Below are 15,816 nucleotides of genomic sequence, written 5' to 3' on the forward strand. Positions count from 1 at the left end.
ACCTGGCGGTTGGTCGCATGTGAAGAGGGGAGGGGTCTCTCAGCGCGTTGGCAGACATGCCGGGGCCCCCGCGGGGCGAGCGGCCCCTGGCCTGTTGTCTTACTGAAGACTCCCTGGCTCAGTGGACGTCTGAGCTGAACCTGCTGACCTGTGTCTCTCACCTGTCCTGTGTGTCCCCCTCCCCTCCCCCAGGCCCGGTACCGAGGAGAGAACTCGCGAAACGAACAGCCCCCGGGGTCGGGAACAACCTCGGTTGCTTGATGGGTTATTTTTCATTCCTTTTCTTGGGTAAAATTTAATCCAGCCTTGGTTCAATTGAACACTGTCTCTGGCAATTTTAAATTTTACAACTTCAAATGGGCCGATCGCGTTTATTTTTATTTTATTTTTATTTTTTTTATCTTGTCATTCTAGTTTTGTACAATTTATCTTCCTTTTTTCTTGGGGTGGAGTTTAAAATAGACAACATGGGAACTTTTGTAATTTTGTATTTCACAGTGAATGTATGACAAAGTTATGTTGTTGGGGGGGGAGTGCCCATTGTTTGTGTGTGTGTGTGTGTGTGTGTGTGCGAACATTTATAAAAATGCAAATGATTTTTTTTTACTGATCTTCACCGTTCAGGGCCGACATCTCTGGAGTCTAATCCGGGCCGTCGCCGTCGGCCCCTGGGGCCTGCTTCGAGAACCATAGACTTTAGGTGTTTGTTTTTCCGCCACAAGTTGTTATGATAGACAGAGACGACGTGGGGCGGGGAGTGAAGGAGGGAAAATCAACAGAGGCATCATTAGTCCTCTTCTCACTGTCAATCCCCCATAATCCTCTGCTCTCCACCGCAAGGTCAAAGTTCAAGTTGATGGAAGTGGAAAGGGAGAGTGAAGGCATTTTGTTGGGCTGACTTTGGCCTCAATCTCATTCATTTCAATTAAATTCAATTAAGCTTCATTGGCATGACCTTAAAAATACATGAAGATAAATGTAAACACAATTCATAAACAGTGAACATGAATAGTACAATAAGTAAATTTGTAAAATATGTTGAAAGCAATAATGCATTGTGCAAAGTACAGTAATCAGATAGATAATCCCGCATAGAATAGATTAATACATTGATTTATTCTCATAAATCAGTTCACCCATTTCACTGGACTGATCTGGATCGGGGTGTTTTTTTCCTGCTCCTCTGCACCCTCTGGCGTCAGAACGCGGTATTACAGCAAACCGCCCGTCACTTAGAACGTGTTGAAACGAAAAAGCAAAAATGGAAATAAAAGACAAACTGGGTGGAGGAGGAAGGCGGTGGAGTTGGAAAGAGAAGCTTTGCCACGACACAGGGGGACGGGGATGAGGCGGAGATTGAGAGAGGATGATATAAATTATTGTTATTATTCTTGTTATTATTATTATTATTATTATTACTATTATTATTATTATTATTATTATTATTATTATTATTATTATTATTATTATTATTGTTGTTAATATTGTCGTCATCATCATCATCATTATTATTATTATTTAGTTTCTCTGTAAAGCACTTAAACTCTCCGAGGCCTTCACGGGCCCAAGTTGACTGCGACTTGACAGAAGGAAGAACTGCAAATGCAAATAAATGACATTTAAAAGCGGTACTAGACTTCCTGAGCTGCTTGTAATTCTGCCGCCATCCCGAGGAACGTAGAAATAGGAGGAGAGTAAAACGTTAGAATAAAGTCTGAGTGACGGGAGTGAGTATAGGATGAGTCATAGGATATGTAATAATAATAATAATAATAATAATAATAATAATAATAATAATAATATGCAATTAGTAATAGTTTGACCTATTATCTAAAACTCTTCTCTTGCCATGGTTTATTTCCACAGGATAATTGTTTACTTAACGCGTGGATTTGTATAAGCAACTCTGTGTTCCCTGCAGGCCTCACAATGCGTAATGTCTGTATTTATTTATGACAGGTTGCACATGTTAATGTTGAAAATTGCAACATTTTTAACTTCAGTTATAAAGTATGGCAATAAATGTATCACAATGATATGGAAACAATTGTCTTCTTCTCCCCCTGCTTGTTATTACTAATTAAATCATATTTTTAAAATAATAACACGTCATATTTTACATGATGATAATCTCTCTCTAATAATGAATAATAGCAGCTACAACAATAATTTATTCACACATTAAAATAACAATTATGATTATAATTATGTGTCCCTTTATATTTGATTATAATTTCTCTACACAATATAATAAAGAGTTGATAATGTGTCTCTCTAATAATAATTCATAATATTGTCATATAATAGTATCGTTATTATTATCATTATTGTGATTGATAATAATAATAATAATAATAATAATAATAATAAGAATAATATATTAATAATATACTATTAATATTAACTATTACTGATAGTAGTTTACACTGTGTCTTAGTTAATGCCGGTTAAATCCGAAAATATCCCATGTTATGCCAACAAAGCACTACGGACCTCCAGTTAAACAACAGGAACGTTATGGTGAAAAGAACACTGAATAAAACATCTAATGACAACAGTAATTGAACGGTAAATGTATTTGTATAATAAATTAATTCCGATCATAAATGAGAGGCTTCAACGTTTTGATATGGCATCGAAGTGAAATTCTAGTCTTGAATAGTCTCTTTACGTACATTTAATAATATTCAAACATATCGCATTTTACCTTGAGCTGCTTGAATGGTTTTAGGAGGAACCATATATATATATATATATATATATATATATATATATATGAAAATGAAAATTATATACTGTATTTAATTTGACTCCGAAGCACCTCCTGGTGGTGGACGGCAGTACTACGTCCTGTGACGTAAACCTGGAATTATCATGAAGTTAGGAAATAATACGAAGTGCGCATAAAAAACAAAATATAATTGACACAAATGTGCATAGCGTGGGGACACGTACAACAATCACACAAACGGCTATACGTTAAATAAAGGAGACAAAACAAGGCACGCACACGTATACCTACATTTTTATGACATAAACATGCTCGGGAAACCTTATCTGCATTTTTAATATTCAAGATTCACGATTCAAGAGGTTTATTTGTCACATACATACACGTTCATACATATTTGCGGTGAAATGCAGTGAAATGTCTTTGCAACGCACCCGGAGATTATGCACAATATACGGAAATACTCGTTTTTTTCCCACAAACAAAAATACATTTCTAAAACGTCATTATGGGATAAGAAGAATTAAAAAAAAAACAAAAAAACATTGCATTCAAGTGACAAACTCAATAATATTCAATAATTCGATAATAACACACTTTGATTTCAGGATTTTGGATCTCTCACAGACACACACGCCCAACAGGGGCTTAGCAAGTTATTAGTATTAGTATTACTATTATTATTATTATTATGTACTTTGATGAAGAAGATAATCATAAAAGATAATAACTTCGTTGATGCTGTTTTTAACCCAAAATAATCTGAATCTGTACGTCTTCCAGTTTGCCACTAGGTAGCAGCATTGCATCAGTCTCCAATCCAATCTCTCAACCCACCCAACACCAAAACTCAGTCAACAAAATCTTTACATTTAATTCCTATAGATGGACAGTTGATAGGGAAGGTAACGTCAGAGAGAAGTAGAATTAATCAATATGAGTTATAATAGAAAGTATTCAGTTTTGCCCAAATATCACGTTTGTTGTATATAACCAATGAATATACTGTATAGTCGTTTCCAATTTTCATATGTATTTTTTTATTACAATTGGACGTGTTCAGATATATAATCTGTGTGTGAAGTGTTCACTGTAAGTGCATTTGCATGTTGCGGATGTTTCGGGGTTGTGAGATATAACGTATCTCTTTTCTTAGTCGAGGAACATGAAGCCTGCACACGATTGACGGGTTTCGTGCGTAAAACAACCTGTGAAAAGTCAAAGTCATGCGTCCGAGGGGAGGAAACAAGAGGGAAGACGGGTTCGAGTGGAAGGGGCCTTGAAACGCCAAGGACCCGCTGAGCTGGAGAAGGGAAATTCCAGGTCGAGAAGGGAGGCTCTACCCAGACGGCGGGCTCCAAATTACCGGGGAGGCCTTTCCCTTCCTCTACATTCTGAGTGAAGATAAAACGATTCATCCCGTTAGTCCGTCCATCTTGCAATCCGAGGAGCCGTGGCAGACGGCGGAGCCCCGGCGCAGGGCGGCCGAGGGAGGTCTGGAGGGGACGTGGCGCGCCAGAGGAGACGGTGCAGGACGACACGGTCCAGGTATACACCCCGGCTCCTCCCAGTGTCAAGAGTCACTTTCCTCCTGTTCGCAGTGAGAGGGTCCGTTGCGAGGGTCCGGTGCGAGGGTCCGGTGCGGGGGTCCGGTGCGAGGGTCCAGTGCGAGCTGGCCTGCGTCGGCCCGGGAGGAAGCACATCCATCACATAGAAACCGCAGTACGAGGCTTCCCCACAAGCACAGTCACGTGCTGAGTGGACCCAAACAGGAAATTTAGCAATACAACTATGACTAATGACGCTGGTTTTGGTGTTTTTTTTTCCCCCTCCTCGAATTTGTAAAGTCAGTCGGCTGCGGCGTGGGGTGTGCAGGAAAACTGATGAGCAACTTGTGGATAAATACACTCTGTGGGGCCCCGTGGGCTCTGCTTTGTGCTCAGGTCACCGTCTCCCCCAGGGAGCAGCTGGAGTACTCACCCTCAGAGCTATTCCCGCTGACCTTCCCTCAAATTGGACTCCTGAGGAAATACACTGCAGAAATTGAATTGGAGATGGTCAGCGCACGGAGGAATACAGAAATTGGTGTAATTATTATTATTATTATTATGTATCAGAGGTAGGATTTATGTGACTTCTGAAGCGGAATTTGGTCTTTTTCCTCCTCGATGGAGCACGTTTGTCACACATGTTGAAGTAAAGCGCTGGACTTCCTGTTTAAACACTGTCATTATTTAAACGTGGCTAAGATCGCCTCCACAGTCTCTTATTCTCAGGATTGTTGTTTATCTTATTAAGTAGTAGTATAGCATAGTGTAGTATAGTATAGTATTGTAGAGTGTAGTATAGAACTGTATAGTGTAGTATATTATCATACTGTGTAGTATAGTATAGTACTGTGTAATGTAGTATAGTATAGTACCGTGTAGTGTAGTATAGTATAACGTAGTATGGTACTGTGTAATTGAGTATAGTATAGTCTAGTCTAGTGTAGTGTAGTATAGTGTAGTGTAGTGTAGGGTTTTGTGGTACTGTGTAGTGTAGTATAGTATAGTATAGTACAGCGTAATGTATAGTATAGTATAGTACTGTATTGTGTAGTATAGTATAGGGTAGTGTAGTATAGAACTGTATAGTGTAGTATACTATAGTACTATGTAGTGTAGTATAGTACAGTACAGTGTAATCTGGTGTAGTATAGTTCAGTACAGTATAGTACAGTGTAATGTAGTACAGTATAATATATTATAGTACAGTGTAATTTAGTATTGTATAGTCTGGTGTAGTATAGTATAGTATAGTACAGTACAGTGTAATGGTGTATAGTACTGTATTGTGTAGTATAGTATAGGGTAATGTACTATAGTGTAGTGTAGTATAGAACTGTATAGTGTAGTATGGTATAGTACTATCTAGTGTAGTATAGTACAATACAGTCAAGTGTAATGTAGTATACTACTTTGTAGTGTAGTATAGTACAGTGTAATGTAGTGTAATATAGTACAGTATAGTACAGTATGTATAGTATAGTACTGTATTGCGTAGTATAGTGTAGTGTAGTATACAACTGTATAGTGTAGTATAGTATAGTATAGTATAGTACTGTGTAGTATAGTATAGTACAGTACAGTGTAATGTAGTGTAGTATAGTATACCATAATACATTGTAATGTAGCGTAGTATAGTATAGTATAGTATAGTATAGTGTAGTATAGTGTAGTATAGTGTAGCATAGCGTAGCCTAGTATAGTGTAGTATAGTGTAGTGTAGTTGAGTATAATGTAGTATAGTGTAGTGTAGCGTAGCAGAGCATAGTTTAGTATAGTGTAGTATAGTTTAGTACAGTGTAGTATAGTTGAGTATAGTGTAGTATAGTGTAGTAAAGTGTGGCGTAGCGTTGTGTAGTAAAGAACTACTAGCAGTAGTGTAGCAGTTGTAGTCACAGTAACAGCAATATCAGTGTTAGTCATAGTACTCTATCTGACCAACCTGGGGCTGGTCTGACTGTGAATACATTTTGTTGCGGTGATTCCACTTTGTGTCCATGAACAACTATGGAAACGCTGACGTTCCAGAAATTGCAACAGCAAACCTAGCGCTCCATTTAAGAAGCGAGGACGTGACGGGGGAGGTTTCCCGCTTGAAGGCGGCGGAGGAGGGCGAGGGAAGGGGGAGTGCTGTACTCACATTTCATGTGTCGGAGACGCCGCCTCCCGCTGTGATCGACACTGCAGAGGACGACAGACAAAGCCGATGACGGGGGGGCTTCTGCAGAGGCCTCCCGCCAAAAACATCCCTGTCCAACCTTCCCATTTTCGGCCCTAGTTCTCGGCCTCTGTTTGCAGAGTCTAAACGGCGCATTTCACTTGCAGCACATTTCAGTGTGTACAGCCGAGAAATCATCAAATTGAAAATATCACAATCGTTGCTCTTTCTTATGGGACCTTTTCAACAGGAACGGCAGATCTTTGACGTTCTCCTCGTTCTCAAAATAGATTTCAAGACACATGCCCCCTCATTTCGAGAACAAACGTTTGGACTTTCCATAAGACTATGAGACTATGTAACTTCCTCTTCTGTTTCTTTGAAATCGCTTTCTTTCCAGCGCAAAAACCCCAAACAAGGGCTGTAGCTCGGAAAAATCCGCAGACCTTTTAATCTCCAGGCTCCAGTTGGGGTCCGCCATGCCGGCGGACAGCTTCCGGACCCCCGAGTCCCCGGGCTTGTTGTAGCTCAGGTCCAGCTCCCTCAGATGGCCGCGGTTGGCGCTCAGAGCTGCGGCCAGAGCGGCGCAGCCCGCCTCTGTGATCAGACAGCCCGACAACCTAGAGGACGACGCCCAGCAATGTTAACACGTTTGGGCAATGGACCCGTGCGAGTTTTCTGAAGTAGTCGGGAGCGGGACAGAGTCGGGGGGTCGAATAAGACGGTCAGCAGGGGTCGACTTCCGGGACCCGGCTGGAGGATCAAGCAGGATCATTGGCAGGATGGCTGGTCAGCTGGTGAGAGGACGCTTTGTGTAGGACCACCAGGAACAAACACTGACCTGAGAGTCTCCAGCCTGCAGTGTGGATTGCCCAGTCCGGTGGAGAGCCGCTTCACTCCCTCATTCCACAGATCATTGTCGCTCAGATCCAACTCTGTCAGACTGCTGGAGCTGAGAACCGAGGCAACACTGCCACAGCATTCCCGCGTCAGTCCACAAAACTTCAATCTAGAGGGGAAAAACATTTTATAATTATTATGAATATATAATAGTAATATAATAATAATGATAATAATAATAATAATTATTATTATTATTATTATTATTATTATTATTATAATTAGTATTATTAATATTATTATTATTATGACTAGGTGTTGATTCTCACAGGGTATGAGGGATGGGGAATGAAAGGCCAGCTCAAGTCTGGCAATCTATGGCTCTGTTCAGGGAAATAATAAATTATAATAAGAGTATAATAAGAAATAATTGCTCTATTGCTCAGCATATATCAGCATATATGCTGAGCAATTGAGGCGTCTGGATTGGAGTGCCGGACCGGGTGCCTCTCCAATCGGGATCACCAAAGGAGCTGGCCGGGAAGTGGGAGGAGCCGCCGGGCCCTTGGACCACAGAGTTTGGACAGACGACGAGGGGGGAAAACACTAAGAAAAGGGTCACATACACACACACACACATCCCACCCAAAGCAGGAGTGGGCGACGGCCGTGACAACGCTGCATATTTTTGACCTGAGTGTCTTCAGGCTCCCCGGTGTGGACAGCAGCCGCTTCAGCCCCAGGTCCCGGATGTTGTTGCGGCTCAGGTCCAGCTCCCTCAGATGAGCCGGGTTGGAGCGCAGAGCCCAGGACAGAGACAAGCAGCTCTCCTCTGTGAGCAGACAGTCTGACAGCCTGAAAACACCTCCTTTTAAATGATTCCGTTTTTTTGAGCATATGACACATTGCATGCATTGCGAAAATAGTTGACCAAACTTAGAAACAAATCTTACTTGAATCGAGAAAAAATGCTAATGGGATGTGAAACTTTTAGTTGATAAGCGTTTTTCAAGCTATAAACAAGCACCTTGTGGTAGAAGTCGATAGTATTATGGGGAAAAGTAAAGAATAAGAAAATACATTTCTTCTTTTAGCCCTCGAGAGAAAGTCCAGTGTGTGATTATTCCTCTCCTTTCTATTACTGTACTTCAAAAATTACAATCAGGGAACATTTGAGTCGGGTACAGTAGCTACGAAATGATGTTTATACTGGAAAATCAGTGGCCAGTTAGAAGAGACTGAGGTCATGCCCAGTCAAAGTATGCATTTATTGTCTTGTGATTTCAATACTCCACAATAGCCACTCTGCAGCTCAATGCACAACAAATTCTCTTTTTCCACCATGTGCATGTGTTTGCATCCCTGTACAGTTAACTCAAGCGCAACTAAAAATGAATCCTAGGTGTGAAAAAACATATAAGTTAACTGAAATAACAATAAAAACTGGACTTTGGAGAAAAACTAAAACTAACTGAAACTATATTGTGTACTTACAAAACAAACTAAAATATAATAAAAATATTCAGGAAATGTGGTTGTTTTAGTCTTTGTCAATTTGGTCAAATTTGTCAACATATAGCCGTCACAAGACAATAACTAGTTCTTATCTTTGTAGACGCACAGCATTAAAAATGAGTATGGCTTGGACCCAGGGCCAGTTCTGAGCATACGTAGGCCATAGTCGTCTAGGGCGCCAATCATCTTTCGGGGTACAAAGCGAGGAAATAAGAGGAAATAAAAATTAAAGAAAATAAAATGATGGAAGAAAATGTTACTTTATTTATAGAATACAAATTGTAAAGACGTTGGGCGCCCCAGATGTTATTTTTCATGTTTTAAGAAAATAAAGTTTTTGACTGCCCCAGATGCCCCCACCCCCTGTATCAAGAGTAAAAAGCATTTTCCCAGTGTGCCGCTTGACAATGGGGCCGATACAAAGCAAAATATTGTGGGGTTTGGCGGCGTTAACTGGACAGGACTCAGTGAAGGCGACCCAGACGATAGTTCTGCAGCCGAAGCCCGGTTCTATTCCCTGCCGAGTTGCTCACAACCACCCCAGGGGCTAAGGCGTCCAGACGGAAACAACAACCAGGGGATGGCCGTGACCCTTTTATAGACTTTTCCCTTTATCTCTCTGTTTCTTCGCACTACAACCAGCAGCGTGTGAACATCTCTGCATCCCTCACTCCTCTCTCGTCTGCGACAGCGTTAAAAGTACAGACAAAAACAACAATGAGGGGACAAACAGGACTGTTGAGATTCTTATTGTCTGTGTGGTGAGCATACACATGTGGGTGTAAGAGGCAGACAGACACATGCGAAAACTGTTTTTACACCAAAATTTTTTAAACGCGGGTAAACCCACAAAAAATAGGCGACTGGCTCTTTCCTCATTGCCAGTAGATGAGTATGCCTTTCTTTTTTTCTGGTGTGTCACGTTCAATGTCACAAATGCACCAGGAAAGGGGCGTGTCAGGGAGTTAAAAAAAAAAAAAAAAACTGTAGAAAGCAGCATGGAGTATCCATACATGCACGGCAGCGTGCTGCAGGGGAACCGGCTCCTGGGCAGGCCGGCTCTCCGCGCATCGGGCCCGGTCCTTCGGCAGTTCGAAATGGAGAGCGTGGGTGGTCTGAGCGGTCCGCGCGAAGCGGTCCCGCAACTCAAAACATTCCATGGACCAGCACACGGCAAAAACCCTCAATAACTTCTGATTTTGATTTTGGATACTAAGTGGGATATGAAATGATGGAATGATACACGGATATTCCTGGCTATTTACGCACCAACATCTGTAACTTCAACCCGCATCATAGCATCGCGCCAGAAAATTAGTGTGTCTACCTGGGTGTCATGTTCTCATCATTGCCGATCGGAGCTGGAGCTGATAAATACCTGTGACTACAGCAGAGTCATTTGTCCCGGGGATGAATGCCGATTGTAACCTTTCCCACTAAAGACTAAAACAGATGTTAGCGGGTGTTGAGTATTGGTGGTTTTTATGCAGTGGAATAGGGGCTTAAGTGTGATCAGGCAAAGTGTGCGCAGAGGAGTTAGTGATATCACGGCCCTTGTCTGTCTTGACTCGTGTTTCTTACCCTCCTGAAGATTCAATTTCTGTGAAGTATCAGATAAAACAAAAACTACAAAGAATTCTGTGCGGTCACTGTAATAAAGTTTTTAAATATTATTTGATGTCACATTTTCATTATTAAGCTGACGCATAATCTCAAGGTATCTTAATTCCTCAAAATATAAGGTGTTTAAAAATGGCAACCATATTCTAAGTTTCGACAACCAAAAGCTCATGGGTGCATGGTTGCCAGCCTGGCAACCACTTTTAAAAGTTGGTGTTGAGCCCTGATATCCTAAGATCCAGGCCAGGGCACTAGTTTGGTTGGGGATGGTCGGAAACTCTTACGATCAGACTAGTCTGGCACTCTAGTGAGAATATCCAGTTGGTTTAATATTATCTTATAGTTAGTCTGACGTCTTAGCTCTGTGTGTTAGAATCCAAAGGTGTGTGATCCCACATAATCACCCGTTCTTGCAAAATCCTACAGTGTGTGCACTACTGGGATGGGAAAAAAAGTCTGCAAATGTGTGATGCTAGGGTTTTAGAAGACCTTTGAAAGTCTTGTAGTGTAACCCGACCATACATTGTCTTGTTATTCCAATTTTATTGTGCAGTTAAATTCCTTTTAGAAAGCAGTGATGAACGGTTGTTTTTACAAGTAGTTTAAAAATCATATAGCAAAGGTCCCACATGGGTTACTTGTCTTCATCCCAAGTTGAGACCAGAACACTGACCTGAGAGTCTGCAGCCTGCATTGTGGACTCCCCAGTCCAGCAGAGAGCAGCTTCACCCCAGAGTCCTCCAGGGGGTTTTTCGTCAGGTCTAGGTCTCTCAGAGTTGCCGAATTGAGGACCGAGGACAGAGCTTCGCAGCACTGGTATGAGAGCTCACACTGAGTCAGTCTGCGTTACAAGTAAGTTAAACACAGAAGGACTATCATGTTGGGTTCACACTGTTAATGTAAAACACTGTAACACTAATGTTACACTAATGTTGTTGTTACACTAATCTCTGTCGCAATGTAGCTTGAATGTTATTCTCCCTTGTAAGTAGCTTTGGATAAAAGCGTCTGCTAAATGACTAAATGTAAATGTAAATGTAAAACAGGCCAGTTGTTAGAAATCTTCCAGCCTGGCACAAAAAGGTCCTACTTGCGGCACACCTAACCCCCTTTCAGGTTACCAGCAAGAAGTCTGGTCCAAGTCAAACCAAATCATTTACAAATTTCTGGTGAACTTGGACACCTCCTATTGCATATTCCTGAAAAATAAACAATAATTTATAATTAACACTTACATTGCTGTGGTGGAAGCTTTGACCAATGACAACATCCTCAACAGGCCGTCATCCGATCTACAGTATTTCCTCAGGTCAAACACAGCCAGACTCTCCCCTGACGTAAGGAGCACAAAGGCCAGAGCGGACCACTCAGCAGAGGAGAGCTTCATCGTGGAAAGCCTTCCTGTTTTCAGATATAGTTGTATCCCTTCCACTAGAGAACGGTCATTAAGCTCGTTCAGACAGTGGAACAGGTTGATGCATTTTTCCGGACGCGGATTCTCCTTGATCTGCTTCTTGATGTAGTCAACTATGACTTGATTGGTCTCCGGGCTCCTTCCTGGCCGTTTTAGCAGGCCTTGTAAGAGAATCTGATTAGTCTCCAGGGAGAGGCCCAGGAGGAAACGAAGGAACATGTCCAAGTGCCCGTTTGCACTCTGTAGAGCTCTGTCCACAGCCATGATGTGGACCTCTGCTGCAGGCACCTTTCTGAAAAGAGCTAGCAAGCTTTGAAAAATCCCTTGTTGTTTTATCACATTCGTGTTGTTGTTGATTAGCGAAATAGCCACGTGCACAGCAGCAAGGTACTCCTGTATGGTCAGATGGACAAAGCTGAACACCTTGTCCTGGTACAGCCCGTGTTCCTCTTTAAAGATCTGTGTGAACACCCCAGAGTACAAGCACGCCTCATTGTAAGGGATGCCACTTTTCTTCAGGTCTCGCTCGTAGAAGATCAGGTTGCCTTTCTCCAGATGGTCAAAAGCAAGTTTAGCGAGGGACTCGATGCTCTGCAAGCTCTTTTCTGCACCCCACCGCAGAGTGGTCTGTTTGATCTGAAACACCAGGAAATGTGTGTACAGCTCAGTCAGGTTCTCGGGCATCTGCTCTCTCTGACCTGTACTCAACACATGCTCCAAAACGGTGGCAGTGATCCAACAGAAGACAGGTATGTGGCACATGATGTGAAGGCTCCGTGAATTCTTCAAATGGGAGATGATTCCGCAGGCCAGCTCTTTGTCTTTGAATCTCTTTCTGAAGTACTCCTCCTTCTGGGGGTCAGTGAACCCTCTCAACTCTGTCACCATGTCGACGTACTCGGGAGGGATCTGACCGGCTGCTTCGGGCCGCGTGGTTATCCAGAGGCGGGCGGAGGGGAGCAACTTCCCCGTGATGAGGTTTGACATCAGCACATCCACCGAGTTTGACTCCATGATGTCGACAGAATGCCTCTGTTCAGCCGTGAGGTCAAGCTGCAGGCGATTCTCATCCAAACCATCGAGCACGAACAGTATCTTATAGTTGCTCTTGTCATAGTTGGAGTTTCCCGATGTCTGCAGTGACGCAAAGATATGATTGAGCCCCCCCTCATCGATGGCTAAGGTCTCTCTGATGCAGGTGTGAATTAACTCCACCAGACTAAACTGTTTTCCCTTCAACAAATTCAGCTGCCGAAATGTGAATGGGAAGGTGAGATGCACGTCTTGGTTGGAGGCACCCACAGCCCAGTCCAGGATGAACTTGTACACAAGGAACGTTTTACCGACGCCTGCAATACCGTTGGACAGCACCGTTTTAATGGGTATGTATTTTCTAGAAGGGTGGTTGAATATGTTGCAGGGTTTGATTGGTTTTTCCATTCTCTGCAACTTTCGTGATGCAATCTCAATCTGCCTGACCTCATGCTGACAATTGATTTCTATGTCATTCCCTTCGGTCATGTAGAGCTCAGTGTAGATATCGTCCAGATGTTTTTTATCCTTCTGCTTGGACAATCCTTCAACTACATACATAAATCTGTTCTGGAGGTTGGACTGGAGAGTACGTTGGTATGATTTGATGAGTGATGAGTGCTCCGACAACGCTGTTTGGAAAAAACAAAGCAACGTACTCAAAGAATATATATGCATATATATACCGATAAGCCACAACATTAAAACCACTGACAGGTGACGTGAATAACATTGATCATCTTGTTCCAATGGCACCTGTTAAGTGGTGGAATACATTAGGCAGCAAGTGAACAGTCAGTTCCGGGAAATGTGAGTGTTGCGCAGTGACGCTAAGGGGCCGTGAGTGGTTGCTGCGGGGTCGGAAGCGAAGGTGTCTTCCCCGGCCCCAGTGGTCTTCTCCATCAATGATTTTCCACTGGAGCAGTAGCGGGACGATACCGTTCATGGGGCCTTTAGGCGGGTAGTTCAAATTGATGGGATCTTGTTGCGCCCAGAAGCCGCGTTCACTCAAACGTATTTTACAGTGAATAGGGACAGTTTATATCGAGTGAGCCGTGACACTCAGTCAGGAGAGGAAATAAACCAGTTGTTGGTATCAAAAAGCCTAACCCGATGGCTGGTCACCTTGGACACAGACAATGGAGTAGAAATATCACCAGTTTATTGTAGAGACTGGGCTAGATGGAACAAGCCCTGGAGCAGAGGGACAGCATGTCATGACGAGGGCCCCTCTCATGGAGGATATTACCGACCAACAGAAGCTGCTCTGTTGACCAAACAGCAGTGTCACCCATTTGTGTTCCACAGCTAGATTTCCCAGAAATAATTACATATTTGAACCAGCAATTCGGATCACAAGCTGGAATTTAGATATTTTAGCCTAACAATGGACAGTGGCAATTATACAGAAAACCAAATTAATCTGCTGAAATATCTATCAATCAAAAATGTAGAAAAGGACATGGCAAACAGACATAGCAGCCATAATAAGGAAGGACGGAACTTTACCTTCACTCTGTATGCTGAGAGTGGGATGTTGTTGAAGAGGGGAAAACTGTGGGTGAAATGAAAAAGCTTTGATTTTGTCCAAATTGTCTCCCACCTTGCCAGCACGCTCTAAGAAAACAGAGAGACGGGGAAAGTGCCGGTTAAAAGGGTGTAAAGACACTTCAAGCCAGAGAGCTGCAGAAAAGAGGCCGGTAGGACTGCTATAACACACCCCTTAGTTGTTTTTTATAAGAATATGAAAGTCTAGCAGGGCCACCACTTACAGTACCTTCAACTCCAGGCTAAATTCTAAATATGAGTATGTTATCATACATATACTCATGTTGTGAGTATAATTTTTAGACGTACCTTCCATTCCCATGTTTGTGTTTGAAAACCACTGGACTAAATCATTTCTGTTGATCTTTGCCAGAAGCTCTGCTGTGACGGCCAGAGCTCCGTCGTGACCGTAGGCCTGCACCATGTGGTCCACCGTGTCCTGCCGGTCAGCATCCTCCAGCCAGCTCTTGGGGATGGCTCGTAAGCCTTGCACAACGTCACCCTGATGGAGAAACCACTGGAACTTTTTGAGGTCTTTCTCCCCCAGATCCTCCATGGCTCTCAGGAGATGCTGTGCTAGCTTCGCCATCATTTCACACTGAAATAAAAAATGGACATAATTGTGATTTCGTCACAGTATGAGCGTGGCAGTCAGATGTGAAAATCGGCTGAGGATCGTACTGAATTTTAGATAAATATGGGGGGACACACCCCAGTGTCTCAGAGCACAGGGAACTAACCTTTTTTTCACAATTTTCAAACCAAATTTTATACACTTGGCGATTTTTTTAATCATTCAAATTTGGCTGGGTGGTCAATAACACATTTTTCTGTGGTGTGACAAACTCAGAACACATTTATTTTTGCTTTACAGGGACTTTAATGAAGAATTCTCAATGCAATGTGGAAGATTTTTCAAGGTGTCCTCCGGGCTTATACGTTAGTTTGCTGAAACAGTTGAATACGGAGATAAATAATTGAAAAGTACGACTTCTTAAAGCTTTAACTAAATTTTATAACAGCTGGGTATCTTTGTCCAAGTGGTCACAGCATGACACGAGGAGATGTACAAAGGTTTCCTGCTTTCAACAGGATAATATGAGCTGAACATCTGGGAGAGAGGGAGAGAGAGAGAGAGAGAGAGAGAGAGAGAGAGAGAGTGAGAGAGAGAGAGAGCGAGCGAGAGAGAGAGAGAGAGAAAGAGAGAGAGTGCTGGGTGTGTCCCACAACCTTGGCACCCAAAGTTGGACACAGACAAATGTCCATGCAGGATAGGGAGTGAGAAGGGGAGTGCATGCCTCTGGCTTCTTTCAGCAATTAAAAGCTTTGTGGAGACAAGAGGAATGTGGTATGACCCTGGACACAAGCTGGAGAATAGTCGATGTAGAATGATTAGGTAAAAAGGTTATTC

The 15,816-nt window shown here is 42.6% G+C and overlaps 1 protein-coding gene across 1 annotated transcript in view; it reads right to left on the reverse strand.

Moving 5' to 3' along the window:
* Window positions 1-14,994, reverse strand: part of LOC307237390 (NACHT, LRR and PYD domains-containing protein 3-like) — a gene marked incomplete at both ends in the record, with an annotated part of 102,537 nt that extends 87,543 nt beyond the window's left edge. Inside the window, 6 exons of the mRNA XM_080010103.1 lie at window positions 6,883-7,056; window positions 7,278-7,406; window positions 7,970-8,131; window positions 11,085-11,252; window positions 11,647-13,489; window positions 14,715-14,994. Of these exons, the coding sequence (XP_079866229.1) occupies window positions 6,883-7,056; window positions 7,278-7,406; window positions 7,970-8,131; window positions 11,085-11,252; window positions 11,647-13,489; window positions 14,715-14,994 (2,756 nt within the window). The remainder of the gene's footprint in view (window positions 1-6,882; window positions 7,057-7,277; window positions 7,407-7,969; window positions 8,132-11,084; window positions 11,253-11,646; window positions 13,490-14,714) is intronic.
* Between the last annotated feature and the right edge of the window lie 822 nt (window positions 14,995-15,816).

This window comes from Zeus faber, assembly GCF_960531495.2.
Source record: "Zeus faber genome assembly, chromosome: 11".
Lineage (NCBI taxonomy): Eukaryota > Metazoa > Chordata > Actinopteri > Zeiformes > Zeidae > Zeus > Zeus faber.